Source organism: Lichenostomus cassidix, chromosome 23 (genome assembly GCF_008360975.1).
Source record: "Lichenostomus cassidix isolate B80296 chromosome 23, HeHo_3.0, whole genome shotgun sequence".
In the NCBI taxonomy this organism is placed as follows: Eukaryota; Metazoa; Chordata; class Aves; order Passeriformes; family Meliphagidae; genus Lichenostomus; species Lichenostomus cassidix.
Window position 1 is genome coordinate 1107363 of NC_139503.1, and position 27715 is coordinate 1135077.

General features: G+C 48.8%; 1 protein-coding gene and 2 long non-coding RNA genes across 9 annotated transcripts; 1 reads left to right on the forward strand and 2 right to left on the reverse strand.

Annotated features, from left to right (window-relative positions):
• Window positions 1–519: 519 nt before the first annotated feature.
• LOC146427718 (uncharacterized) lies at window positions 520–25857 on the forward strand. 5 transcript variants are annotated; one of them, XR_014856323.1, is made up of 7 exons: window positions 520–847; window positions 2661–2846; window positions 7906–8077; window positions 16454–16558; window positions 22137–22293; window positions 23643–23758; window positions 25326–25857. It is a non-coding gene; the product is annotated as an uncharacterized LOC146427718 (long non-coding RNA). The 5 variants fall into 5 exon arrangements; XR_014856326.1 differs by lacking the exon at window positions 2661–2846 and having other exon boundaries at window positions 530–847; XR_014856324.1 differs by lacking the exon at window positions 520–847 and having other exon boundaries at window positions 2710–2846; window positions 23643–23753.
• On the reverse strand, window positions 4870–15247 carry NIPAL3 (NIPA like domain containing 3). 3 transcript variants are annotated; one of them, XM_085081472.1, is made up of 12 exons: window positions 15128–15247; window positions 13312–13682; window positions 12060–12128; window positions 11801–11972; window positions 11650–11709; window positions 10929–11074; window positions 10218–10314; window positions 9015–9150; window positions 8365–8453; window positions 7032–7095; window positions 5998–6092; window positions 4870–5547 (listed from the first exon to the last, which is right to left on the reverse strand). In XM_085081472.1, the coding sequence occupies exons 2-12, from the start codon at window positions 13408–13410 to the stop codon at window positions 5348–5350; spliced, it is 1227 nt and encodes a 408-aa protein (XP_084937598.1). In that variant the 5' UTR covers window positions 13411–13682; window positions 15128–15247; the 3' UTR covers window positions 4870–5347. The 3 variants fall into 3 exon arrangements, with proteins under 3 accessions (XP_084937598.1, XP_084937600.1, XP_084937599.1); XM_085081474.1 differs by having other exon boundaries at window positions 15092–15167; XM_085081473.1 differs by lacking the exon at window positions 15128–15247 and adding an exon at window positions 14573–14596.
• LOC146427720 (uncharacterized) lies at window positions 18369–20725 on the reverse strand. The gene is made up of 2 exons (XR_014856329.1): window positions 20051–20725; window positions 18369–19241 (listed from the first exon to the last, which is right to left on the reverse strand). It is a non-coding gene; the product is annotated as an uncharacterized LOC146427720 (long non-coding RNA).
• Window positions 25858–27715: the final 1858 nt, after the last annotated feature.

Consider the following 27715-nt stretch of genomic DNA (forward strand, 5'->3'; position numbering starts at 1 on the left):
TGAGGGGCCGCGGCGGTTCGGCCCGTCTGCCGCCTCCCTCAGGGGTTCCGGCGGCCCCAAAGCGCTCTGGGGACACGGGCGGTTTTTGTATGGAACAAATCCATCCCTGGACAGGCGCCCACCGCCCGCTGGGCCCGGACAAGGGTTCCTGGGGGAATGGCTGCGCTCAGAGCAATGAGAATTTGTTTAAAAATCCTGCAAATCGCCCTCGGAGCAGCAGCTGGCTGGCTGAGGTGCTGGTGTGAAGGAAGGGCTGCTCAGAGGAGCTGTGGTTGTTCCTGGATCCCTGGCAGTGTCCAAGGCCAGGCTTGGAGCAGCCTGGATAGTGCAAGTGTCCCTGCTATGGCTGGGGTGGCACTGGATGGGATTTAAGGTCCTTCCAACCCGAATCATTCTGGGATTCCGTGATTCCTCTGCTGGCATTAATCGGGCTGGCTCTGCCACCAGCCTCGGACAGCTGCCAGATGGGAACAGTGACAGTTTGTGTCCTGCTCGGAGTAAATCACAGCTTAATCCAGCCATGAGATCATTTCAGACAGCCATCATCTGAGCTGGGTGATGTATCAGTGCCTGTTAACTTCTAAAGAATGCACAAATCAACATCCTTTCTTTGGTTTTTCCCGAAAAAAACCCACAAAACTATTGAATTTTACTGACACAAATACTGAGTTCAACTGCTTTGTCCTCCCTTGGAAAGCCAGAAGATAGCATGGATTTGTGACATAAGCAGTGAAATTTCTGTGGTTGAAATATTTTCTTTTAAATTGCAGAAAGAGAGATGTTGAGCTACCATGGTGACCACCTTTCCCTTGTATGAAAACAGCCCAGCAGAACTCACAGTAGGAAGGTAAGATTAGTTTCCCCTGTCCAGATAAAGGGATTCTGCAATTTAGATGCAGTGCAAATTCAGGTGGTAATGGATTTCTCTCCATCCTCAGCCTTCCCTTGCTGCAATCTCCTGCTTTATCGATTCAATACCACATCCTTCCTCTCTGGCCAGCAATATATTCTGCTTTAATACCACAGACTCCCAGCATTTGTGTCCACTTCAGTGGCGTTTTAAATACTCTGTCTATTGCAATAACACCTCTTTTGTAGCACTCCTGTAACACTCCTGACGTCAATGGCACATCTTTGTATCAGCACTGAACACACTTGTAATGTAACACACTAACTCTGGGGTAGTGGATGTTAACAAAGAACTGCCACATTTATCAGAAATTCTAGGGATTAGAGAAGCTGCTTCTGCCACTGTTACCCAGAGATTCAGTGAAGTGCCGCTCTAACACTGAGGCTGCTCTTGGGTTGTTTTTCTTTTCTCCTTTTGTGGTTTGGGACCCCAAGAGATACATTTAATTAAGAGTATCCTGAGGGTTATTTTCTGCTTCTCCCCCTGGACTGAAAACCCATCTGGTGAGTGTTAATTAGGCTGGCAAGCAGTCGATTAAGCTAAATTGCCACTCTTCTGTATGTCTTACTGCAGTGAAGCTGCTCCTGTATCCCACACAGGGTGCCCTGTGGCTGGGGGATGACATCTCCTACAGCACAGCATTCCCAAGTCTGATCACAGGGCTTGGCTATCTCAGAGAAGCTCACTGTGATCTCAAATTCAGTAACAAAAATCATTCTGGGTTTCTGTCCCCCCCTTTCCTTGGATCACAGTTTCAAGCTCTTCCAAAATATGAAATGCTATTTTTTTTTAAACTAAGTTTAAAAAGTAAATTGCACCATTCCTACAGCTGACCCCAATATGTGGAGACTCCTGTGAGTCTGGGAGCATTGGTAATGCTGCAGCCCTAAACATGAGCTGTAGCAATCTGCATTTCATTTACAAATATCCTGTTACAAACAGGCAGACAGCTCTTTCACTACACATTTTAGCCAACAAAATCCTGTCTTAACTTCTCCCAAGACATTTTTGGTCAATTAAAGTTCTACTAGGAGCATGGAGCAAGCCAGAATTTCATAGGTTTTACCACAATCTTTTATTCAAAGTTTCATTTTACCACAATCTTTTATTCAAAGTTTCGTTTCATTTGTCTCACCTGAAAGACAAATAGAATTAAACAGACATGCAACATTGCCTGTGAAAAATGAAGCATTTGTCCTTTATAGTGCAAGAGTGTAAAGCTTGATTTATTTACACATTTTAAGGTGAACAGGAGAACTTTGTAGGCAGATCATTTTATACATTCAGCTGTGCTCCACAGAGTTAAGTTACACATAAGATACACACTGAGAATGTTTTAAGTGCTCTGGTGCATTGAGAAGCCACACAGGGTGGAGGCAAGAGATGTCAGTTTGCTTTGGGTAAAGAAGCCAGAAGTAAAGCCAAGGAGCTGCTCCTTCAGCACAGTGCTGGAACAGCTCCTGGTGCTGAGAAATCCCATCTGGAATCTGGGGTGCTGTGCTCTGGGCAGGGCTCTGCTTCCCTGGCGATCAGCCCTGAAATGCTGACATTCACAGCTCGAAGTGTGCTGTACACAGTTCAATCATTTTTCACCCTGCAATGTGCCACAGGACTCCTCTCCTTTAAACCTTCCTGTGCTGCTCAGCTGGAAATATCTGCTGCAATGCCAGGCATGGCCACCACCACCTCAGACTAACAAATATTCTGTAAAAAGCTCAGGCTTGAGAGTGCAAAAACCTTCCTGTTTCAGCTTCTCTGGAGTAGAAGGGAGGTGAGGAGCTTAATTCACTCCTGAAAGAGCCAGAAAGAGCACAGAAGTCCTACAGTCAAGTTTAAACAAGATACTTGGTGTCTCTGGGCCCTGCTCATGCTTTTTCTTATGCTGAAGAACAGAAAATAACTTTTTTTTAAGATTAGCAAAAAAGGCAAGAATGGGGTAAGTGCACAAAATACAAAAAACCCCCATATTTTAAAATTCCAGTGTTGAACAGCAGCAGCAAACAGGAGTGAGGTGCAGTCCCTCAGTTCTATCCCTACCTCAGAGCATGGAGCTGAGGCCCACAGCCCAAGGAACACCCCAGGCTCCACTGCTGTGGCACAATAATCAAAAATATTGTGATTTATGTGCTGTTGAAACAGACACCACCTCCAGTGGAGGCCTTTGGCAGGAAGTTTCCAGAAGCAAACAAAGGGAGTTTCTTTGTCGCTGCAGTTAAAAGGGAATTGTCATTATTAAGTAAATTATTTGAGCACAGAGACTGTAAATAAAACATTTAGGTCCTTGTGATGAATTATTTTATACCACATAATTAAACACAGAGAATACTGCCATGGAACAAGTGTGTGGTTTAGCACAGCTCATTTTCAGACTCTGTGTTCTGTGGCTGCAGAACCAATAGGTCAAAACAATAAATGGGAAGAGATAAGGAAAGGCAGCATTCCTGTGCCCTTCCCATTCAGCCTCCCTGCACTGCTTCATTTTGCATTGTTAATGAACAAAAGCTGCCCACAAATTCACCAACAATCCATCACCAGATCTGAAGGCAGTAAATCAGTGTCACTGCACCCCAGCAAGATGAATGCTCTGGCAGCATGAGCCCATCAACATCCTTATCTTGCTTAATCACAAATAAAGTATTGAGGATGAAAGCAAAGCTGTTCTTTCCTGAGGTTCCCTAAGCTGCAGTGCAGGGGATGCCACTGATAAGATCTGAATTGTGCCCAGCTGGTGGAGAAACCTCACACAGGTGGGTACAGCCCCAGGGCACCTCCTCTGTGCAGGGGGGAATGAGTTATTCTTCTAAGCTGCACAAAATGCCAAAGCAATCGAAAATATGTCCAGATTGAATCAGTCGGCAGAGCTGGCAAAGCAAACAAATGCAAAAGAACAGTTCTGCTGTCCTATGCAACAAAAAGAACGTGGAGTAACTATGTACCATCCGTGGAGCTGTTGGGAATTTCTGGCAGTGGGGACTGATACTGGCCACGAGTCAATTTAACAAATAAAAATAAAAATAAATAAATGCAGAAAGACACTGATCCGAGTCTAAAATCATCCCAAAGTCCCTGGTATTGGAGGAGCCACTTAAAAACACACTGACCACGAGCACTATTCCTTTCAAATAAAGTTCCAGGGTCCTGGAGACTCCACTGTGCAGACAGCCCAAGCCACACTGAATGGACTTAAAATTCAGTTTCACAGCAAAAGCCCCAGTTTTAGAGCAGACAGTGCTATCAAAGTGCCAGGATAACTTGCATGGACCAGTAAATGCACTTTGTCCTTCTCACTTGACAAGTTCCCCATTCTCTCCCCCCTTGTTTCCATTCTCCCTCCATATCAGCTCCTGGCCATCTCTGGAAGCTGGAAAGATAAATATCAAAGTACACAAAGCTCCATTATCCTCACAGTCCTTAATGAATGCTGGACTGTGCAACTTCTCTTTTCTCCTTAGGTCATCCACAATAGCAGATAAGTATTTTTTTTCCTTTTTTTTTTAAAAAAAAAAGGGGGAGGACCCCAGCTTACATCACCTAAACTGAGCTTTGAACTAAGGAACTTCAACACCTTTCGGTAGTTGGGATGACTCAAGTTGGACATCCTGCCTCAATCAGAAAGAAAATAAATAAATGTGAGAAAGAATTAAGACCTTGTCAAAAATTACATAAACTCCTCACCAGATACACACATCACTCTCATTTCTCCTTGTCCTCATCCTTTAGTGCTCCCTCTGCACCATTTAATCCAACTTGAAGCTCCTGCTATGAAATCAGAAAACTGGGAAATAATCTTTGTTCTAAGCCATATAATCCAGTGGTGCTCTAAAAACAACTCCCATCCTCAGTGCTTATGCTGAACACCAGAACAGTAGTACAGGAAGTGCCCAAAATTCATGGTTTGAAGGGATAAAGTGTTCACTCTCCCCAGTTCTGCTGCTCTAAAGACACAGCAAGTTCCAGTGTTGGTGCTTAAAAACAATTCCACTTATTTCCGTGTTCGGGGAGCTCCGTGGTCACACCAGGATTTAAAACCTTCCTGGAAATCTGTCACAGTCTCTGTAAATAAAAGATTAAATCCTGCCCTCCTCTCTCTGTGAGCAACTCCTGAAAACTTCTGTCTGGAGATAAAACCACTCCCAGCAGGACTGAAAACTGCACAGTCACTTCTCTTCCCACAGCATCTCCACGATGCTGCACTCACCATTCCACACTCCCAGGCAGCAGCATTCCATGCACAACTGGGATTTGTTTCCTGCCAAGACAAGTGCTTTCAACTTCCCAACTAGAAAGAGTTGTTTATTTTAATAATCAGCCTGGAAAGCTCAGCTCGAGACGAGCTTGAAACTCTTATCAAGGCCGGCTTTACGCTTGCTTCTATTGGAACAGGTAAATAAATAAAGGTCGAACTTCTGACGACTCAGATCAGTCCTTGAAGGTCACTCACTCCTTCTTGCTGTGCTCCAGCACCCTGTAGGGAGGGGCAGAAGCTCCTCTGGATCCGTGCTGCTCCTGCACGATGGGCAGCGTGGCTGGGGTGTAAATTTCTGGCATGCTGTCGTTGTTCTCCAGGGCACCGTAGGAGAAAGAGGCTTTGAGGTCAGGCTGAACTGCAATCCCCTTGTCGTGCATGTTCTGCATGCCTGCAAAGAGCAGAGCTACAGATTAGGGACAAAAGGGCATTTTTCCTGCTCTCTGTTCAGGCAGGAAATGAGGAATCCCTGAGGCTCATCAGTTCCTTGGATGTTAAATCAAAGACAGGATGGGTTTGTGCTCAGCACTGGAGCAGCTGATGGAGAAATGAGCTCCAAGTGAATGAGGGATGGCTCTCAGTTATTCTGCAGCTCACCAGAGACTTTAGCTGTGCTTCCCAAAAGAAACTTCTGCTCCTTTACCTCTTGGAACTTCTCAGCCTCCCCCAAAAATCAGTTCTTCCTGCTGGACTGAGCCCAATCCCAAGCAATGCTCAAACCAGTCCATATTCCCAGAAAATAACTGCCTGATCCACCCAGTACTGATCAGAGCCCAAAGCCTGAGCCTTCCCTGGGCAGCCCAACACTTAGAGGAGGATGAAGCCCTGGATTTTTGGTTACCTGGCATGGCATCCATGGATATGTAGGGCTCGAAGGGGACAGGCTTCTTCCTGTTCCTGGTGATCAGGAAGACTCCCAGAAATGCTATGAGGCACCTGAGGGAGGAGACAAGATCACTGAGATCACAGAATATTCCATACTGCTCCATACAGAACTCAGACCTGGAGCTCAGGAACTGCCAAGTCAGAATTCCAGGGCACTGTCTGAGCTCAGCCCTTTCCCCAGCACTGAAACAACCCCAGCAAGCAGCCCAACTTCACCTTTCCTCCACCAAAACAGGGAGAAGTTTCCATGTTAATGAATTAATTAACCTCAACTAACTGAAGAGGAAAGGAAGCATAGCAACATTCGGTTTTCTTTGATGGAATTCCAGGATTTAGCAGCCTGACCTTAGGAAGGCTTCCTGCAGGTAAACACACTAAAAACCATGAATCTTGAATTTTAGAATGCATGACAGAGCAAGGTGCAGTTCAGAACAATAATCTCCCAATTGTCTGAGAGGGTTTTTTTTTCCTGTACTTATCTAAAAGCCATTTGAGAATGTCCCCTGATTATAGAGCTAATTACACCAAAATACTGATTTAGACAGGAAATGTTTTACTGATCAGATCTGCATTGTGCTTTCTCCATGCCCCAAAAACTCCAGAAGTCACAGGTCAGGGAAGGTGCAAAATCTGAAATAAGGTTCCCCAGAAAGGGTTTCTTTGGGTTATTTTACAATTCTTCCAGATTCATGAGCAGGCAGCTTGAAAACCAAGCCATATGCTCAACACTGAAGCTGATCTCCAGGATTTAGTGATTAATTGTTGTGTAATTGTGCATTACTGAGGGTTACACTATTTTTTCCAGACACAACACTGTCTAAGGGCCACTCTCTGCTCTGCCAGAGAAAATGCTTTCAGCCTGTTCTCTTCTCCAAGACAGTTTGTCCCTCCAACAGAGAGGCATTTTTGAAACAGATTTGTATTTTTAAAATTGGAGTCACATGAAGCAACACTTTGCAGTTTTCTGTCAAGGAAACCTGGAGCACTTACCCCAGTGCAAACATACAAATGTGGAGAACATCTTCACCAGTGAAGTCCAGGTAAAAAGTTGCTCCTTGAAAAGGAAATAATTCATTACATCTTTCCAATTCCACCTTCAGCACATCCTCCAGAACCCACATCATCCAAGATTCCTATTTTTAAAGCCAGCACCTTTGTTTATTTAATGATCTTAAAATAGGTGTCCTGATTTCTATTTTAACACAAATTATTGACAAATCTTTTTAGAGTTTCACTACCAAAATAGTTCTGCTGGTGTCACTAATAGAGATGCAAGTCAACCTGTGCAGCATAAACAAGAGAGACTATTTTGGAATGACAAACCAGATTTAACTACAAAAAGATACAAACTCTTGACCCCAAACAACAACAAACAGCTCAGATCTCTAAACAAAGTGTCTTTGGTGGCAGCAGGACACACATTCTACCTCCTGCTCTTTACATTTTTAATGTAAATAAAATAAAATACAAAATAAATAAAGATAAAAATAAAGACAAAAATAAAAATAAAAATAGAAATAAAAGAAAGAAGCAGCTGAATCTGAGAGCAGCCTGTGGCTTGGGACAGGACAGGAAATAAATATCAATGAAAGAGCAGGTCAGACTGATGACACTGAAGAGGAGCATCAAAAGGTTCTGTGTAATTTATGTATTTATTTATTGCCCTCTATACCTGGCAGGGCTTTGCTATCCACACAGAGCATCCAGCACTGCCAGGCTGATCCATTACTGAGTTCTGGGTTTGGTTTTTTTGTGTTTGTTTCCCCCAGTTTTGTTTCTGTGTCTGAGGACAACAAAACCTCACAAAGGCTGTTCCTCAGGTTTGAACCCCAGAGATTGAAAATGCTCATCTTTGCTCCTGCAGACAAAGCTTTTCTACAAAGCAAGGGCTGAAATTGGAGAAGTCCAGCAAGAAAAGAGCCTGTAAAGCTGGGAGCTGCTAACTCTGAATACAACAAGGAGATTGTCAGGAAGAGATCCCAACAACACCTTGGAGCAGAGGAGGCAAATTGGTCACACATTTTAACAAAATCTAGGTAAGTTCCACAAGGAGATATTTTACCTGCACATCTAAGAACACACATGGAATGAGGAATACATAACTCAAACATAAATTCCCCTGCACTTTAAACAAAATTACAGCAGTGAACAGAAAATTTTAACACAGTCTAATTCACATTTTAACAAAGGAAAAAACCCAAAGCCAGTGCAGACGAGATAAGACAAGAAAATAGAAGTCCTCATATTGCTGAGTATTCACCTCCTTCAGGAGGATTATTTTCCAAAATCTTTTGCCCTTCCTTTAGAAAGGTTTGTGAATTACCTGCTGAGATTGCTGCTGTGGTGGACAGGATGTAGCCAATGCTGGAGATCTGAGCTGAGTCATAGAGCTGCGAGGCTTGAGCTAAAAACCTGCAACACAATCACAGGCAACAGGGGCTGATTGGGAAGGATCCTTTTTTTGGAAACACCTTTCAAAAGGGATGCATAAATTTAAGGAAATCCATTCTTTTTCTCTCTAAACAGCAGCAGCAGGAACCCTCAGAATGAATAGAAAGGACAGGAGAGGGAGGTTTATGGCTGCACTGAGTGCAGCCACTGGAATTACTGCCCCAACCTCAGGGCCAGAGTGTCCCTCACATTTTGAGAAGCTTTTTATGTTATTGCAAGTACAAAGGGAAAAAAAGCCCTAAAAATAGATACATTATCAACAACACTGATTCTGCACTCTGATTTGCCACCATTTCAGTCCTAAAATTGTTTGGCAAATACTGGAATGGTGGGATTAAAACCACCTGGCAGCGTCACTTTATGGAAAAGCAAAGGTCACCATTATCCCAGGAAACTGCCACATGGATTTGAGAGTCACAGAGTAGAATGGGTAATTCTAGATTTTAACAGGCATCTTTGGCATGGTAACAAACATTTCCTGAGGCAAACCCTACAGAATTACAGATAAACAGGAATCCTTACGTGGCCTGGTAGATGGCTGTGGCAATCATACACACCAACATGATGTAGAAGATGGGTGAGTCCAGCTGCAGGGCTCCCTGGATGGACACCAGGATCATCCCAGCCACTGCCTTCACTGTCACCACGGTCATGGAGCCTGGGGGAGTTCACCACACTCAGCTGAGGCACTGCAAACACCCCCAGCATCCACAAAATCCCCACAAAACCCCTCTTCCTGCCGGGCCAAACAAGGCCAAACTGCCTGCTTTTCACCAACTCTGCCTGTTTTATTCCCAACAAACCCACCACAGCAACCTGCAATGAATCACTGAACCCTTCTGTGTCACAGTTCCCATGTCTACAGAATTGGGAGTATTTACTGGTTTTCAAAGTGTTTAGAGTGTTTGTGCAATCACATGATGAGAGGATGCAAATTGTCAGTTGGTTTGGCTAATAAAGCCAACAAAGTCTCCAAAACAAGAATCAGGAAGAGCTTTCCTTTCTCTTTCTTGAAAGCCCACGTTGGGCCACTCAGAATTAGGGCAGTTTCTTTGTCTGTAATTCACAGAGCCTTTGAGGCACCACTGAAATCCAGCCCCAAACAGCTCAAAAAACAAATTAAAAAGAGTAAAACAAAAGACACTGCAGGAACTGAAGGTGCACAGACAGCAAAAATTGAGGGCTGTGACATGGAATTCAGCATGGCAGACTTGCTGTTGCTCACCCTTTTTAAAGTTTGATTACAGTTTCTTTAAAAAATTATTAAATGTGTAAATCCAAAGTCACAGCAGGGTCCACTGTGGGATATCACAATCATCAGAGACTCAGTTTAACAGGGACAAGCTGGGGTGGCAGAGGATTCCTCACTTCTTTAACCACACAGCAAATCTCCCAGAGCCAAACGACTCTTGGAGGTCAAATCCTGTCTTTCACCCACTGGCTCAGTCCTCCTTACCCACTGAATGCCACCCTTTGTGTGCCCAGATTAAAATTAGGAACACTAACAAAAAACTTGCACTTTCTGTGCTTGGCAGATTATTTGTCTGATGGGAAAGAATCCTTTACTGTTCAAAGGTTGTTTGCAAAGACCCTAAACATCAGCTTCAGCATTTGTAGGAACATTTCTGGAGGAAATAAGTGGATTTCATGGCATTAATTAGTTCAATTATGCCAGAGATGCCTCAATTTACTGTTTAAAGATCTTACAAGTCCATACCAACTTACCCAGCAAAGCCACCAGCAGAAGAATAACGACAATGTAGTTTGCATTTCTCTCCTTGTAAAAATACAGGAGCAGGCAGAAAACAATGATCTCCACAAGCTACAAAAGAGGGAAATGAGATTATTAAAGATGGCAGAGCACATGGGCTTGGCAGTAAATGAGATTCTGAGCCAATCAAACATTAGGATAGGGCAAATCAAAGGGAAATGGAGATCCCACACAATTATAGACCAAATTCAGCATCATCTTAGATGCCAGTTGGAAGAGATATTCAGCAGCTTCTTGCAGAACAGGAACCATGGGGCTCTTTTGGTGTTGAATTTATGGTAAAGCAGCAGATCCAATAATCCTGACTGAACATTCCCAGCAGAGATCTCGGCCTGCTTTCTGCAGTGAGGTTCCCCAGGTGATCCCTGGGGCAATGGCCAAGCTTATCTTCATTACAAACCAACAGATCTCATGGTATTTTCCATGAGAGATTGGTGCCTCCAGGTAAAGTCAGTGTGGAAAAAGCCCAGATTCAGGCACAGTCCATTTCAGTTAAAGATCTTTAAGTGCTACAGAACTCAGAGAAACAAAAGGAGAGTCCCCAGCTGTGCATGTGTGACACGTGGAAAAGCTGCCACAGGTTCATGAGTGAACACAAGGAACCACAAGGAAAAACAATGCTGGAAAAGTGGAGAAAAGCACCCCACCCTCCATGGCCCCCTTACCATGTAGAGCAGGAATGGCCAGCTCACTAAATGCCTGGTGATGTTCTCTGCTGTCATCTTCTCATGGCTGTTGGGTCCAAATGTCACCAGCAGATAAGTGCCAACGATGGCCAAGCCACAGCCCACGAAGGACAGCACGTAGCGCCCTGGGGCACAGGGACAGCAGGGGACAGGGTTAGTGAGGGCTGGGGATGCATGGAATAATCACAGGACCAGCAGTGACATCCTGGATGTTCCTCTGGGGGACTCCTGGGAGCCCTTCCTGCCCCAATTCCAAAATATTGCAGCCATTGGGGACTTTGGGGTGTGGAGCTGAGACAAGAAGTTGGTACCAGGTGGCATCTGCTGAATAAATAAGGCTACAAGATCTGTGTCTGGGGCTGATCCTGCCTGGCACTGCCCACTGCCCTTTGGCCACTTCTGAAAACACAAATATTTATGGAATTTAGCTCATTCCCCTATGCCTGTGCTGCTGCAGAATCAGGGCTGCAGCTTCAGCCTGGATTTCTTCAGCCTGTTTCTAAATTCTGTGAGATTCGGGGGATCTGCCACAAGTCAGGAAAATATAATATCCATTTGTAATAAACAGTGGATGAGATGACACATTTCTTCCAAGAGGTGCTAATGAGGCCTTGCCATCCCTGTAATTATAATTCCTGAGAGGCCATGCTGTGTGGGATGAATTGTAAACAGAGAAATGAAAAGAAACTGTGGAACTTACTCAAAAATTCCTTGGGCTTCCATTTTTCTTTGATAAATATAATTCCTATGATTGCACTAGCTATTAAAAAAACAAAAAAAAAGAGAGAGAAAAGTGATTTATGGAGTCAGGAATCTCCCACTGGAATCCACTCAGCCTCTTTCCTCCTTACCCACAACAGACACTGCACTGAGTGGCACAATCAGCGAGAGAGGAGCAAAGGCGTAGGAGGAAAACACTCCCAGCTCTCCCAGCACCAGCAGGAAGAATCCACTCCACCAGGTCTTGGTTTTGAAGTAGGCTCGAGGGTCTTTGGAGCCTGCCAGGCGGATGTGGCTGTATTTCTAGGCCAGAAAACAGGGGGAAAGCAGCTTTGTAATGACTGCTAGTTTATTGTAATGCAGGATGAGTATTTCCTTCAGGACACTCACCTGCAGGTTGAGTGCAATGCTGCCGACAAGATGGCCAAAAATAGCCAGTAAGGCCCCAATCAAGTTCTCCTGCAAAAACAAAGGGAATGCACAAGGATTAAATGTAGCCAAGGAATTCAGAGGGGTTTGCACACTATGGAGGAGAGCAGATTTTTAAAACTGCTCCTGAATCACAGAATAGTTTGGGTTGGGAGGATCTTTAAAGGTCATCCTGTCCAACACCCCCTGTCAATAAAATCTGTTTATCTTCCTCCCTCCCTACTGATCTGAGGCAATTCAGATAAGCTCTGTGGCTGTGCTGTGACCTGTGAACTCAGGTGGAAGATAAGCCTTAACAGCTACTTTCTCCAAGAGGCTTCAATTAGTTTACAGTTTCTCAGAGAAGAGGAAGATAAAGCTAAAAAAAATCCACATCATCACTCATTCTTCCCTTCGGAAAACTCCTTTATAAGGATTTTTTTGCCCTGGAATTTGACAGAGAATGGATCAGGAACCTCTGCTTTCAAACTTTTGCTCTTCTCCACTTGTGACAGTTGCTGGTTCAGTCCATCTGATGAGGCAGCCCAATTATCACAGATTTCAGGCTGCTTTTTGTAAAAACTAGTTATTCCCAAAGTCACAGGTGACTGCTGACAGATCCCAGCCAGCTCCCAACCTCTTCTGCACTGGCATTCCCAGCTCAGCAACAATTCTCACGCTCTAAAGATGGAATTTGAAAGTAAAAAAGGATGTAAAGCAGGCTGAGTCACAAAGGAGATGTAGAGGAGGAATGAAGAGAAGAGCCTGAGGCTAAGCCAGGCCACCGAACATTTGTGTGCTCCCAAAACTGCCTAAATCTCATTAAATGTCATTCCCAGATGGAGAACAAGGAGGAATTCCAGCCACATGTCCCACCCCAGCTGCAGCCTCTGCTGTGGGCTCAGCCCTCTGAAATCCAAACTCCTGAACACACAGAGCAAACCAGAACCTCTGCTCTCAGTTACTGCTGCATGGCTTGGGCTGAAAAGCACTGTCAGAATTAAACACCTTCACACGTCCACACCTTTCCACTGCCACTCCTTCCTCCACTTTGTCTGCTCTGCAGACACACAATTTCTCTCTCTTTCTCCCACTATACACAGGACATGACACCCCAGGAATGGCTGGATACAGAGAGAGCACTTTCTGCAGAAAATAACCCCAAACCAGCATCATGATCAGTTTACTCCAATATCCAGAGCCTTTTAGGGATCTGCTGGGGAGGAAAGCTAACCTTGTAGGAGAAGGAATCTGTGTGTGGCTGCACAGAAACTGCTGCTGTGGCCAACGGGAGCTGCTGGAGCTGTAGACTGGGGCTGTTGCCTCCTTCCATTTTGGGTTTGTTTATTTTGCTTTTCAGCCTCCTTGATGCTGGAACTTCTCCTTAAAGAAGAGACTTGGACCCAGCTGGGACCAGCTTCTGGTACCACTCCTTGCCATCCATGCTGTTCCCTTGGACAGGTTCAGGGGAGCACAAACAAGTTCTGCTGCTTTCCTTCCCTTGCCCTCTCTCAAAATGGGCACCACAGGCAGGAAGGAGGGTGGGTGAGCCTCTACTTCCAGCCAGTCAGTGAAGCAGCAGGGTTATATTCCTTCAAGGTGCATCTAAGAGAAAAAAAAAAAACCAAAACAAAACCAAGCCAAAAACCAAAGAATTAGATGGAATAAATCAGTGCTCCAAAACCTGCAGTGACAGGCAGGCCACAGAAACGCCCCTGGAATCAAACTCACAGCTGCACATAAAAAATGAAAGCACATTTTAAATGTCTTCTTAGAAAGCCTTGGACAGAAACTCACACAGACTTGGCTTTACAGGACCTCGTGAACTGGCTGCGCCCCAGGGGTGACACACTCAGCTGGCATTCAACAGCATCACAAAGGCTCTCAAATTCTCCAAGCTCTGTGTTTCATTTCCCTCCTCCCCAACCTCCAGTGTGTTCAGGAGCAGCGCTCCGTGAGTCACTCATCGCCACGTGCTGAGGATGACAGCGCTGCTCTCTGCGCAGCAGAGGTCAGCCCAGGGGAATCCCTGCGGGCAGGCTGGAGCCTCAATTCCCCAGAGCCCCAGTTCCTCCGAGCCTGACTCGCTGGAGGTGTCTGCAAAGCACCCCGAGAGCTCGGGGAGCAGCAGCATCAGCCCTGCTCGGTGTGGAATGCTGCTGTGGGGTCCCGGCAGGGTGACACCCTTCCCGGGGACACGTCCCGGGCTCGCTCAGCCCACCCGGGGTGGTGCAGGCTGGGCATCCTCAGCCCGAGCCCCGGACACCGGCCTGGTCACCCGTGCCTCCCCCGGGCACCCCGGGCTGCGGGGCTGTCCCAGCGCGGAGGCACAGCAGCCACGGAAAGGCAAACCCACCCGTTTGCGAGGGGATGGGCAGCAAATCCCCTCCACCGCGAAATAACGCTGTGCGGGCGGCGCAGAGCGCCCAGACAGCCCCGGGCCGGGACACGGGCTGTTCGCACCAAACCCTCCGGGGCACCGGTGCGCCACTCACCTGTCCTGTCCTGTCCTGTCCTGTCCTGTCCCGTCCTGTCCTGCCCTGTCCTGCCCTGTCCTGTCCCGTCCCGTCCCGTCCCCTGTCCCGCCGCTCCCGCCCGGCCCTAACCCGGACCCAACTCCGGCTCCCGGTCGAGCGCCGCGGTCGCTTCCTGCCCGGCGCCCCCGATTGGCCGCCAGCGCTGTCAATCAAGGGCCGAACCCCAGATGAGAGCGCCGATTGGCTGTCATGCGGAGGCGGGGCCTAGCCTGGCCTATGGGAGTAGGGCTCTGCAGGGCCGGGCGGAAGGAGCCGCGTTCCGCCGCTCGGTTGGGGCGGGGCGGCCCGGCGGGCCACAGCCCAGGGCTGCAGGACAGCCGCGGCCCCGCGTGTCCCCCCGGTGACAGCTCGCTCTCCCCCGATGGGACACATCCCTCCCGCCCGCCCCTTGCTCGCGGCTCCGGTGGCGCGAGTAGCCGCCGGTGCCGCCTTAAGGCGCATGCGCAAAGAGCCTCCGCGGAGCCACCTTAAACCCACCGCCACGGCGCTGAGAGCTCGCCTGTGATTGGGTACCTGCCGCAGTCTCCAAAGTAACAGGCGCGGTGATTGGAGGAGAGCTGGGTGGCTGTTGTCGCGGCAACCGGGTGTTCGCGTTCCCGGTGCCGCTGAGGGCCGGAGAGGTACCGGCGGGTATTGGCAGGTACGGCAGGAATCGGCGGGTACAGACCGCACAGCTCACCTGAGCGGGACACGGGGGGCTCCCCGGGGCTCCCCGCGCTGCTTCAGCCGCTCAGGTACCGGTCGTTCCCAGCAGGCACCGCGGCGCCTCACCTGGGCGGGGCCGAGCCGTGAGGCGAATTCCGACAGCGCCCCCCTGGGCCCACTGAGCGCTTACCTGCGGCCTTACCTGCGGCCTTACCTGAGCCCTTACCTGCGGCCTTAGCTGCGGCTTTACCTGAGCCTTTACCTGCGGCCTTAGCTTCGGCCTTACCTGCGGCCTTACCTGCGGCCTTACCTGAGGCTTTGCCTGCGGGCCACACCTCAGGGCATCACCTCACCCCTCCCCTGCGCCCTCTCGCCCCCCAGCCAGGCTCACTCAGTGGAGGCAGCAAAGCTCTGCAGTGCAGCATGAGGTACCTCAAGCAGAAAACCACCACTCTGCTCCATGTCCCAGAAATAAAGAGCACTTAGCACAGTCAGTGTTGAGCTGAAGGGTGAAAACCTCAGCCACGCCAAGGTTTTTCACTCCAAGCACAGCCAGGGTTCATTACTGGAGCAAATCAAGGGATAGCTGAAAGCATTTATGGCCACGGTGGGTTAGAGATGTTCCTGGTCCCAAATCTCTCCTCTTGGGTACCAACCAGCACAAGGGAATAAGAAATGCCATCAAACCATGATGTGCTGCAGGGTTTGCAAGACACGGAAAAGTTTCAGGTTTGCTCCCTCACGGCACTGGAGCAAATCCATGGAATTTCTATTTGAGCTTTCGTGGTGCAGCTCTGTGGCTTGAGAGTTCGATTAGGTGAGGTATCAGTGTTTTTGTCACAGTATTTCTGATGGCTGAAGGGGTGCTCAGTCTCTCCTCAGCTTTGCAGTTTGGAGAGGATCAGAACCCTCTGATGGGATTGTTCAAGTCCCTGACTCACGAAAGGAGGATGATCTGCAAAAGGAATTCAGCAGCACTGAGTCACATTCATCAACAGCAGTGCTTCCAAGGGGGTTTTAAATAAAACAGGGAAATGAAATGCAGGAGTGGCTGCTGATTTCCTGACTGGAACACTGCATTAATGTTAGATTTGCCTTTATCTTATACATCCCATTTCAAATGAAAGCTGGTGTTGTATTCACGTTTCCTGGATCTCCATATTCAGTGTTGCCATCCTTGGCTGTTCCTTTTAGGTTTCAAGATTTCCTGCAGCCCTTATAAGCACCACAGGAAAGTGACCTCAAACTGGGGGGAAAGAAGGATTTAAGTCTCAATCAAAGGGATTTCAGTATAACCAAGTGAGTAAGAAAAATGTTTGAAGTTCATGAGGGGTTTTTTTTGCCACTGATAATGATCCTGTTCTGTAATGAGAATAGCAACCAAGTTTAGATCCAGGTTGTTAAATTAACTTTGTAATCACAACTGATAACAGGATGAGAAATGGTAATGAAATATCAGTGGTTTAAGCCTGGAAATGACTCCAGATAGATCATCTCATTTGTGCCACCTCCCCATCTCCCACCCACCCAGCTCTGGCCCTGGTTTTCCCATATTTTTGAGCTCTTTTTGAGCATTTTTCGGGATCACATTCCAAGCAATCAGCAGAGTTAATCCTTGTGCAGGAATACCACCAGGTGACCCCTCTCTGTACCTTCTGCTGCCCTTCCTGCTGGTCCCGATTTTCGGGAATCACACCCTCCTTCCACCAGCAGAGGGAAGCAGAAAGATGCTTTAAACGCGCAGTGATTTCCCAACTGCTCCCAGCCAGGTTCCTTTTCAAGCCCAGCCAGCACTCGCAGGTGCCAAGGGCCTCCTGGGCTTTCTGGATCCACCTTTCCAGCTACTTCCTCAGCTGGGGGAAGGAGGATGCCCTTCCACAGCCTCCTGCTGTCTGGGGACTACGTGGTAACCCCAGAACTCCCAAAATTACGTACATGAAGGATTTCTGAAACTCTGTACTGGCTATGTAAAGTAGGTAAATCAAGGAAGTGTTTGGCATCTTCCCCTCTTTCTTCTTCTGCCTTTGGCATCTTCTCTTTCTTCTCCTTCCTTTGATCTCTTGCTCCTTGCTTGTCTCTCCCATCTCAGTGATATCAGGAGTGCATTATCTCAGGGTTGAATAACAGCAATCAAGGACGTAAAGGACAAAAAAGGATGAGGGGGAAAATGATCAAGGTGGAGAAGTTGCTTAAATACCTTCAGTAGGCGCCATCAGTCTGCCTGGTCAGCTTCCAGCAGTGCCAGCTGACCTGATGCTGGGCTGTGACTAAAGGAGAGCAGGCAGAGGCTGCAGGGAGCTTCACAAAGCACTCCCTTCCCTTTGAGAATTTCCTGCTTGAAAGGCAGAGTGGGCAGGAGGCCAAACCACAAACTACACAAGGGCTTGGCTGCTTCTGTCTTCAGCTTTATCCCTGGAGAAGGGTTCCTGCAGCAGGTCAGGGAGGGGAGCACTGGACCCATCAACACCAGGCCTTTTGGGGGCTGCTGACTTGGTTTCCTCCACCTGAAACACTTGGCTGTGTCCTCTTCAGCCATTCTGGAGCACATTCCTGGAGCAGGGTAGTCAGGGATAAATGCCAGGACATGAAGTTCCCCACTTGTAATTTAGGCAGTGGAAAGAGGTTATTTGCTTCTCAGTGCCTGACCTGGAACACCCAACAGGTGCCTTGACCCACTTGTGTCACTGCCAGTTGTCCCCTGCCTGCACACATCCCTGCAGGACCACCGGGGCTGGGAGCTGCTCCTGCTGGATTCCCCTGGCAGCACAGTGTCCCTTGTGTCACCAGACACCACCCAGGGACTCTGAGGGCACTGTGAGGCGTGCAGCAGGTAAATCTCCAAGGGTGTGGAGGTGCCTAACCTCCAATTACCCTCAGCAGCACTGAGGTGCTGATGGACGTGCCAAACCCAGAGCTGGCTGCTCAGGATGGAGAAGGGCTCCACAGCCATTTCCCTGGCACGTGCTGTCCTGGAAGGTGCTAATCAGGAACGTGCTGCCCGAGCAGCAACTCCCCTTGGGAGGGCAGGGATTGCATCCAACCCTCCCAGGCTGGGCAGCACAGCAGCCAAGCCTGGCAGCACCAGGGCAGAAGCAGCTTGCAGATGCAGTTCTTTATCAGCTGCTTTGGGAACCTGCTGCAATTTTAATAATCAGCTCCAGCAAAATGGGGCAGGTCCTGCTTCCCTCAGCACAACCCTCCTGTCCACGGAGCTCAGGCTGGACAACCTCAAGCACATGGCAGAGCCACGTGGAGATGGAGCCTCTGACCAGGCCAGTGCTTCTGGCTGTTGATAAGGAATAGCTGGCTCAGGATCCCTGCTCCCTGCAGATGAGCCCTCAGACCACATCTTCAGAAATCTCCTCCTGTAATTTTGGAACAGCCGAAGTTCTGCTGAAATTCACGGGGTTGCACCACACACCTCAAATTTTGGTTTGTCCTGAAGCGACTTCCTACAAAGAAAAATAAGTGGATAAGATGATTTGTGCTCAGCTGCTTGATAACTCAGGTGGCATTTTTACAGGAAAGGCTGAATCCATGAGAACTGGGGACTGATTCCTTGGGATGTGATTCCTTGCAAAGCTCTCCCAGTTTTCATGGCACATCTTTGGTGTTTATTATTTTTAGCACCATAGTAGCACTGTTCCACTTGTCCGTGCATGCAGCCAGGAACAGCTCAGCTGCAAGAGGAGAAGAGAGCAGGAAGAGTTCCTTGTGATCTCACTATAAATCAGCACCTTCTGCAGCAGACAGCACTGCCTGCCCACTCCAGCCACTCTTCCCTTCAGTCTTTTCCAAGGCCAAGCAGAGCCTCCATTCCTCTCCCAGCCACTCCTGGTTGTTCCTTAAGGGGGTCGAGTCATTCCAGGGTTGCTGCTGCTGTGGCCAAGCCCAGGTTCCATCTGAATGGTGTTTTTAATCAACTCTTTGCTCACCCATTCCCCCTCTTTGATCCTTGCATCTTTCCTGCTCCTTCTTGCCCCTGCCAAACACAGATCAATCCCTTCATCCTCATGTCTTTGTAGGAGTGGAGTAATGCCCCAACTGCCTCATTTTCTCCTCCCAACTGCACATTGCCTTGTTCTTCAATCCCAGGCTTTTCCCTGTTCTCTTTCCCTTCTGTCCCATTTGTCCACAGTGGACATCTGTTCACTGTCAGAATCCAACTCTCAAATCATCAGAACAGGAACGAGGGCACCTCCAGAATCTTTTCCTTTGGCAACTGGCAGACAGGACAATTAATGAAGTTCACACAATGTTCTTAAAGATCAGGAACTTCAGCTCTTCCCATCCTACACACTGGAATAATTTCACATTTGTGTTAGTGCAAAGCTGTTTCTTTTATCTTGTATGGTCCAAGACCTTCCAATTCCCACTGTTTTGGGTTTTTTTCTGGGATTGGCAGAAGTAGGACATGAAGGGTATTCAGCCCTTCGTGGGACCACATCTGAAAAGCTGCAGGGATCACGTACAGCACAGGCAGGGCTGGATTTATTTGGCTCTATAAATAGAATCCTGCCCAGTCCTCTTTTTGAAAAGCCCAGGAAAAGAAGAGAGGCAGGAAAGGTGTGGTACTGCAAATAATGCACTCTACCCACATGCTGAATTAATTAGGCTCAGCTCAGAAGTTACAGGTGAGATTTTAGATGTGCTGTGGCTCCCAGTCTACACAAATTATCCTGTAGACAGCAGAGAAATTCGATCTTCCTCATCCCCAGAAACACTCAGCTTTCCATGCAACAGGAGACTTACATTAAAGGATTAAAATTTTGAAACTGTGAAGGCACTTACCTCAATACACAGTTAAAATTAAAGCATAAAATCCGTGTGACTTGGAAAGCAATACAGGAAATACACTAATACCATCCCTGGTGGTGCTGGAATGGTGGGTTTAGTTCTGGCCACCCTAACTCTAAAAAAGGCACTGCTGGGCTCAGGGGTGTGCAGGTCACAGCTGGTGGCACTGCTGCTGAGCTGTGCCAGTTCCTCCAGCTCAGCACCTGCCTTCAGGTTCAGTTCCTCAAGTCCTGCTGATTCACCCTTGTGCAAGTCACTTAACTGTTCTGTGCCTGCTGCTCCCCAGCCCTGCAGGGTGCCCGGGCTCCAGCAGGATGTTGTAAGCCTTAATCCACAGGAATTCAGGTGTTTTGAGATGTGGGAGCTGTTAACAGAACACCGAGGGTTATTACCCATTATCAGATGGTTTATAATAACATACACACACCTCCTGGGCTGCTTTGTCCCTTCACTGGTGTCTTGCTGTAGCTGTGATTGCTTTGGGATTGCTTAGAGAGAGTTTTTGAGTTTTTCCCAAGTTTTGAGCCCTTCTCCCATGAGCTGTCCCCTCTCAGACTGCTCCTAGGCAGAGCCATCCCCTGTGCTGAGGCAGAGCCTGCTGACTCCAGAATATGTGATGACTTTGCACAGCTGCTTAACACAGAGTGAAGACACAACTTAATCAGCTTAATGAGCTGCCACTCATCAGCTGAGACATCTTAACTGGCTGCATGCACGCTCTTGAAACCATTCAAGCTTTTATAGTCATTGATGCTGTTTAACCATCAGCAAAGGTGTTTTCCTTCCCAATTTGTGTGTGCAAAGAGCACACACAGAGGTCCCAGGGCTCAGGACAATTCTGTAAACTCACACAACCCCTCCATTGGGATCTGAACTTTCCTGCAGTGACTCACTCGGGCTGAGCACCTGCCCTGGCATGTTCTGTGTTGATTAAACTGGTTTGCAGGCCATAATTATTTTCTCTATCATGGTATAATGGCTCCGCATCATATTAATTTTAACATTGTAAGAATTTGCTCCTGGGAACGGCCTTCTTGAATTAATCACTGACTCATGATTTACTGGGGGAGATAATATCTAACCTACAAGAGGCAGAACAGGAAACTATCTATTTAAAAGATGGCAGTGGCTGATAATTTATGACTATAGACAAAGAGACATCTCAGAAGAAGAAGGTGGACAGATCCTGCAGTTTTTGTGGTCACTGCTCTCACTCAGCAAAAAGGAACTTTTGTGAAGTCACTGGAGGATCTGTTTTTGAGTGACAGATTAAAATTGTCACAGGGAGACAACTGGATTTGAAATGTGGGTTTGCCTTTGTTGGTCATCACCCACAGGTAAAGGCAATTCAAAGGCATCCCCAAGCCTTTTTCTTGCTGAAACTCACCATTTCTGCAAGCAAAGCAATACTAGTTCTGCCCAGACAGTGTTTGTGGCCCAAACCACAAGAGGATTTAATTTGGAAAAACTGGGGAAATGGCCTTCTCCACATATGTGAGCCTGGAGCTGGGAGGGAGGATGGTGCTGCTGGCTTTGGCTCTGCTCCTCCATGGAGAACCTTCACACACAAATCCACATGTTGGATTTAAGTGTCACAGGACATGGTGAGCTCTGGGAAGGTCCCTTTGAACCTCTGCTGGGAGAACCAGAAAGCACCCTGGGAGCCTGGAGCAGCTGTAGGAATCACCAGAACACCCTCAGCAGTGGAAATGCCAGAGGCTTCAGGAGAAGCCACATTGTCTCAAGCTCCAAAAGATCTCCTGGCCCTTTGCTTGCTGAGGGTGAGACCTGGAGTGAGGGCACAGAGTTTGTCACAACTGACACCAGCTGGGAGCTCTCCTGTTTGATTCCTTGAAATTGCTAATGGTGCTTTTGTTCCTGTGCTCAGGACTAAGCTCAGTGTTGCCTTATCAGTGTCCCTGGAAATCAGCTCTGCCCAGGACTTTTCCAATCCAGCAGCAACAACTCCACACAGTCCTGTCACACCGGTTCTTTTCCCTTCTCACATTCCCTGCTGGATGCACTCTCCTTCCTCAGTGCCTGGGCTGGTATTTACATCCCTTTCCTGTTTGTCTTGTAGGTTATTCCAACACTGATTCCCTCACCAAGGGAATAACATCTTCCTTCCAGTCAAAGACCTCCAACCCATCCAACTGTGGATTTACTCCAGATTTACTCCAGGGTCTGCAACCTCAGCCACACAAACCTGCCTGGGAAGCAAAGAAAACTCCTTCCAGGTGAGTCTAGCTGGAAGATGCCTCACTTCCATGGGATATAAGACAATCCATCACAGGAGAGTGATCCCAGAGTGCCCCACTGTGTGTCCTGGTCTGAAGGGATGGGCTTTGTCCCCAGGAAGTGGCTCGGAGGTGGCAGTGCCTGGAAGGGCAGTGTGGGTTGGGAAGAGCCTGGAGCAGTGGATCAGGGACCCTTTATCAGCTGATCTCCCAGACATTTACAAACAGTAATTAAATCCTGCACCACCCCGGGATGTGGGGCCTCTTCTTATCCCCATTACATGGAGCAAGAAGCACACATGACCTGGAAAAAGATTCCTCATATCCCAAGCAGAGGCTTTAGGCTGTGTTGGTTTTGTGCCCAAATTCATCCCCAGAGGAACTGAGGATAAAGACCCAAATCTGGGAAGCCCTGGGCAGGAATGGTGAGGGACATTGGCTGCATAGCATCCCGAGGAAGCTGATGGGTAAAACCTGGGCATTTCCTCAGCCCCTGCTGAGGCTGGGAATTGGAGCTGGAGAGAGGCTTGGAAAAGTGCTTCCTTCACGCCAGAACTGCCATTCCCAGGTATTCCATCTCAGCACCATTTCAGAGGGATGAAAAGGCTTGAACAGAAACTCCCTTCTCCCAGGCCCTCCTGCCCCTTGGGATCCTTCTGGGAAGACAAATAAATCCATCAGCAGGTTGTTCAAGAACATTTATTGTCACTGTGCAGTGACGCTGCCTGGCCTGAGATTAAGATCAACAATAAATTCCTGACCACGGAAAAGAATGAGCCCATGAGAAAGCCCAGGGCTCTCCTTACCCAACAGGGGTATCTTTACTACATCTCTCAGCAGCTGGATCTTGTAACAGGGCTTGGGGAAAAGGAAGCTGGGAGGGAAGCAATGCCAGGAGGGATTTGATAAGGACAGAAGGCTGGAGGAAAGGGCAAATTAAATAGGAGGAGGGAAGATCCCCAGCCTGTGTTATCAGAAAACACACAAACCCTCCACACCCAGCTGCTGGGGTTACAGCCTGCTCCCTCTGCTCTTCCAGGCAGTGGGAGAGGACAGGAGGGACTCCCAGCTGGAGTCCTTTGGCATCACTGTGCTGCTTCCAGCACTGTCTGGAGAGGGGAGCAGCCAGCTCTCTGCAAGGCTGGGCCATGGCAAAACCATGTATTTGACAATAAACATCACAGGCTGGCCATAGCACTTCCATTTCCCAAAGCACTTCATTTCCCAAAGATTTTGGCTTAGAAGGATCAAGCATTCACCTCCTGCTTAACAGAAACCACAGTTTCTATTTCCAGATATGAAGCCTCATCGGTGTGCCACAAGTGCCTCAAATCTCTTTCTCCCAACAGGCAGAAGTTTTCCTCCAGCCATCCCACCTGGGAAAGATCCTCCCCTGCCTGGGCTGTGTGACCTTGTGGATGCAAAGAGTCCCCAGAGACAGAGCATGGACTGCAGGGAAGGTCAGGTAAAAATAAAGATTGTTCTGGAGCATTAGAGGTAGCAAAGCACACAGGGCTGATCAGTCCCACTGCCCACCCAGCAGGGGGAATGGAGCAGGAAATGAGCAGAGCTCCCCTGCAAAGGCCTGGGAACACCTGAGGACAGACAGACAGACACCACTGCCAGGGGCTTCACTCAGTCACAGGGCATGGGGGGCACACAGGGACAGAAGGTTTGGGATGACACCAAGTGTCCAAATCCTGCTAAGGTCAGAACACAGCATCTCCTGACACCCTTGCATGGTCTGATGTCACCCCGAGGGCCACACAGCAGCACTGGAGTCCTCACTGCCAGCTCCTTGTCCAGCTTGGCTGCTTCATATTTTACAATATTATTTTTAAAGGTAAGGTTGAAAAAATAAAAGCATGTTTGCAGTGTAAAGGCCATTAAAGCATCACTGACTGTCAGGGCTTTAGACAAACAGGTTCTGTGAGTTCTGTGTGTGTAAAACTCACATCACTCTGGCTGTTGGTACAACACATTCCAGCTGCAGAATTCCTCTCTTTGATGGGAAAAGGGGAGCACTTGCAGGGGCAGGGTGGGAGCACAGAGCAGCATCAGAAACCCCCAGCACCCCTTGGCTTTGGCATCACCAGAGCCTTCCTGACCCAAAGCTGAGTGAAATGGGAGAAAAAACCCACCCTGTGGCTTGGAATCAGGGAATGCCTGGGGAAGCAGGAGGAGGGATTCACCCTCAGAGAGGAATGGGTTAAACACACCACCCTGGCTGACAGGGACAGCAGTGCAGAGCAGGGCAGCTGCCCAGCTGCTGTGGGACAGGAGCAGAGCTGGATGCTCACCCTGACAGCAGCACTGGAGAGAGAGAGAGGCAGGTGCAGCCACCAACCCATCTCCCGGTGCTCTTCTTCCCTGCCTGCCGAGCTCATCCCAGGGTGAGGCAGGGCCTGCCTCAGCCAGGGCGGGGCTGTGGATCATTTCCCTCCGTGCCCGTTGGCTCATTGTTGCCAGGCACAAGTAACATGATTTTTTTCAGTTAGTCACACTCATTTCTTGCCCTGTTTATTCCTTCTAAGATCCCCAAGTCCTTCTGGGAGGTTATGAAGGGCTGGGAGAGCAGACAGGAGCAGTTCCTGCTGTGATTCCCAGCATTTGAACTCACTCGGCCTTGCCAGGACTCTCAGCCAAATGTACAACAAAGACAACCCTCAACTCACTGAGGTAAATCCCAAATCTGTGCAAACTGACAGTGAGCACTGAGCTCTGATTCTGTGGCCACTTTCCAGCTGCTGATTCCAGGACATTCCCACAGACCTGGGGGTTCCATCTCACCCAGAAATTTAATTCTATAAATCCAATCTATTTAATCCTATAAATCGTGGGGTGAGACAGCAGAGCTGGGGGAACCCACAGCAGCTTTATTAAAGCTCTGCACACTTTGAACCAGATGCAGGCAGAGTTTCATTTCCCTGACTTTAATCCTCTCCTCCTCAGCCAGCACAGCAGCAGGGCACCTCCGGCCACGGCGCGTGGGTGTCCTAACAAAACACAGGATGCTGTTTTTCCCTTCACAGCCCTGCAGAGCCACACCACACACCGAGCTCCTCAGCTGCCTGCCTGATGATGCAAGGAGTGAATAAGCACGAATAAAGACACAGAAACTGGGTGTTGTTTGTAGAAGTGAGGAGCAGAGCCCTCCACCCAGCGCTGGGGATACCAGAGCTCTTGCACAACTCAGCTCTCAGGCTGCTGCTCCTCTTTTTTATGCATCTCTGTCTCTGTGGGCATCTTTCCACCAGGAGCACTTGGGAAGTTCTCCTTCCTCCCCAGCTGGGAGCTCCCAGCCTGTGAGCAGCAGAGCTGGGATGCCAGAGTGGGATTCCTCCGTCAGGATTTCCCTCAGACTCTGCTCTGCACACAATGAGCAGGCCTGTGCTGGCCTGCCAGGGCTGGCTCACTGCAAGCTAATTAGTGCTACTTGGTTCTAAGAACTGGAAGATGATCATTAGCTAAAATTGGTTTGAAAGCTTCCAGTTTTGTAGATGTTGAGTAATTAAAACAACTAATGGGCAGTGCAAGAATAAAAAAAGCTCCTCTGTGTTGTCATCTGAGAACTCCCAGTGCTGGAGGCTGGGGAAAGTCACCTGGGAGGGGAGCCTGTCCTGATCGGGGTAGGAATAAAGGAGAAGGGAAGGGACAGATCCTGCTGGCTCAGGGACAGGCATTGGGGTCTGTCACACACCCTGTGCTCAGCATTGCCACCCCCCTGGCACCCCAGCCAGGCTCAGCTCCCAGAGCAGCTCAGCATTTCTGACTGGAGACAGCCCAAAGCAGCTCCTGAGGCAGCCCTGTACAAACCACTCTGCTTTCACACAGCCTTTGCTGCTCGGGGTGAAAATCACCTCCATGGCTGCTGCTATCTCAGCCTTCAAAAGGAGCTGGTGGGCTCCGGGCAAGGAGTCAGGAATGCTCTCACATAGTTGGGAGCTGCTTTACGCAACCTGCCGGCAACTCGCCTTGGCTGGAAGGGATGAGCGATACTGAGGCAGTCAGCAAAACACCCACCTGGCCGGGCAGGGCTGGGGACTCTGCCCCTGCAGCATTTCCCTGCACGCAGCAGAGGCACCAGCACTCCAACCCTGGGCTGCCCAGCTCTGCACAGGGGAAGCTCCTGGTTCTCTGCCTCCCACCCAGGCGCAGAGAGCAGGGCAGGCATTCCCACCGTGCACACTCAGGGAGCTGCAGCCGGGGTGGTGCTCACCCTGCAAAACCTAGGAGGGGTTTGTGGGAAATGCAACACCGTAAAATCCAGCAAAATCCATCTTTGTTCTGCTGGGAACATAAAGTTACAACGTGAGATGGCTTCTGCTGTTGTAAAGTAGTAGTGCTGCTGGAGTCAGGAGTTAGGCTGCAGTAACTGAGGCTCAGATGGGTAACACTGTTTATGCTGTTAGGAAGTCAACCCCAAGATCAGACTGTGGGGTGAGAGGTGCCCAAACCCCCAACTCTGCATGAACACAACTCCCCAGAGCTGCCTGCAGCCTCCCCAGCTGTCCTGCACAGCAGGCCAGGCTGTCCCCACTGTCCCCAGGGCAGGGACAGTGACACCTCTGTCCCCATGGCTGGGGTCACCCTGCCTGGGATGGGCCCTGGAGCCACAGAGCTGTCCCCAGCAGAGCAGGGCTCCTCACACCCACACAGCAGGGGACAGCTGGTGACACTGAGCACTGGGGGATTCCTGGTGGGACTGGTTTTAACTGGAGCTGAACTTGTGCTGTAAGAAGACTCACAGAATCAACACTGAATCAGAGCCATCCTGCTGAAGAAGGAGTTTGTGATCTGAACTGAAGGAGTGCTGGAGAGATCCCAAAGGTTGATAAACCTTCAGCTTATCTGAGCTTCATCTTAGAGGCCATCCCCTAACAACACTGAAGTAATCCAAAACTCACCAAGCTGACACATTTCAACATTTCCAAATCCTCTTCCCAGGGTGGGTAGAGCTGCTCTTTCTTCCCCACTCACAGGACTCAGGTGCATCTTTAACTTGGCCAGGAAAAGCAGAGGATGAAGAGAGAGGAGGAAAGTTTTCATTGGTCAGAGGATTAATTAGAAAACGCAGGGCTCCTCTTGGCATTTAATTACCTAAAAGGGAAGCAGCTTCAGGCAGTTTTAGCACAGGGTGGAAGGAGTTTGGATATTCCATGTGGGACACAGAGAGAAGCAGAGGCTGCTCCTGTGAGCAGAAGTCAAACTGGGCATTTCTTCTTCACTTGCTTAAAATGTCCCCAAACCTGTGTGCCAAAATCCTTCCTCCTCAGGGCTGTGCCTGGCACTGCTCAGGGAGCTCAGCCTGCAGTGCTGGCACAGCTGGGCATGGCTGCAGACAGGACAGACCTTGGCCAAAACCATCCTCAGGTCCTTTTGGTGCCTCTGAAGTCACCTCCCTGCCCTGGCTCCTGGCCAG

What these genes read in the sequence shown, in the direction of transcription:
- NIPAL3 (XM_085081472.1), bottom strand. Translation starts at nt 13,410, where the DNA reads ATGGAAGGAGGCAACAGCCCCAGTCTACAGCTCCAGCAGCTCCCGTTG. An exon ending in ATTTGTATGTTTGCACTGGG is followed by an intron (nt 6,093 to 7,031) that starts GTAAGTGCTCCA and finishes CTCCTCCCTCAG; the next exon opens with GTGCCTCATAGCATTTCTGG. An exon ending in ATCCATGGATGCCATGCCAG is followed by an intron (nt 5,548 to 5,997) that starts GTAACCAAAAAT and finishes TGCTCTTTGCAG; the next exon opens with GCATGCAGAACATGCACGAC.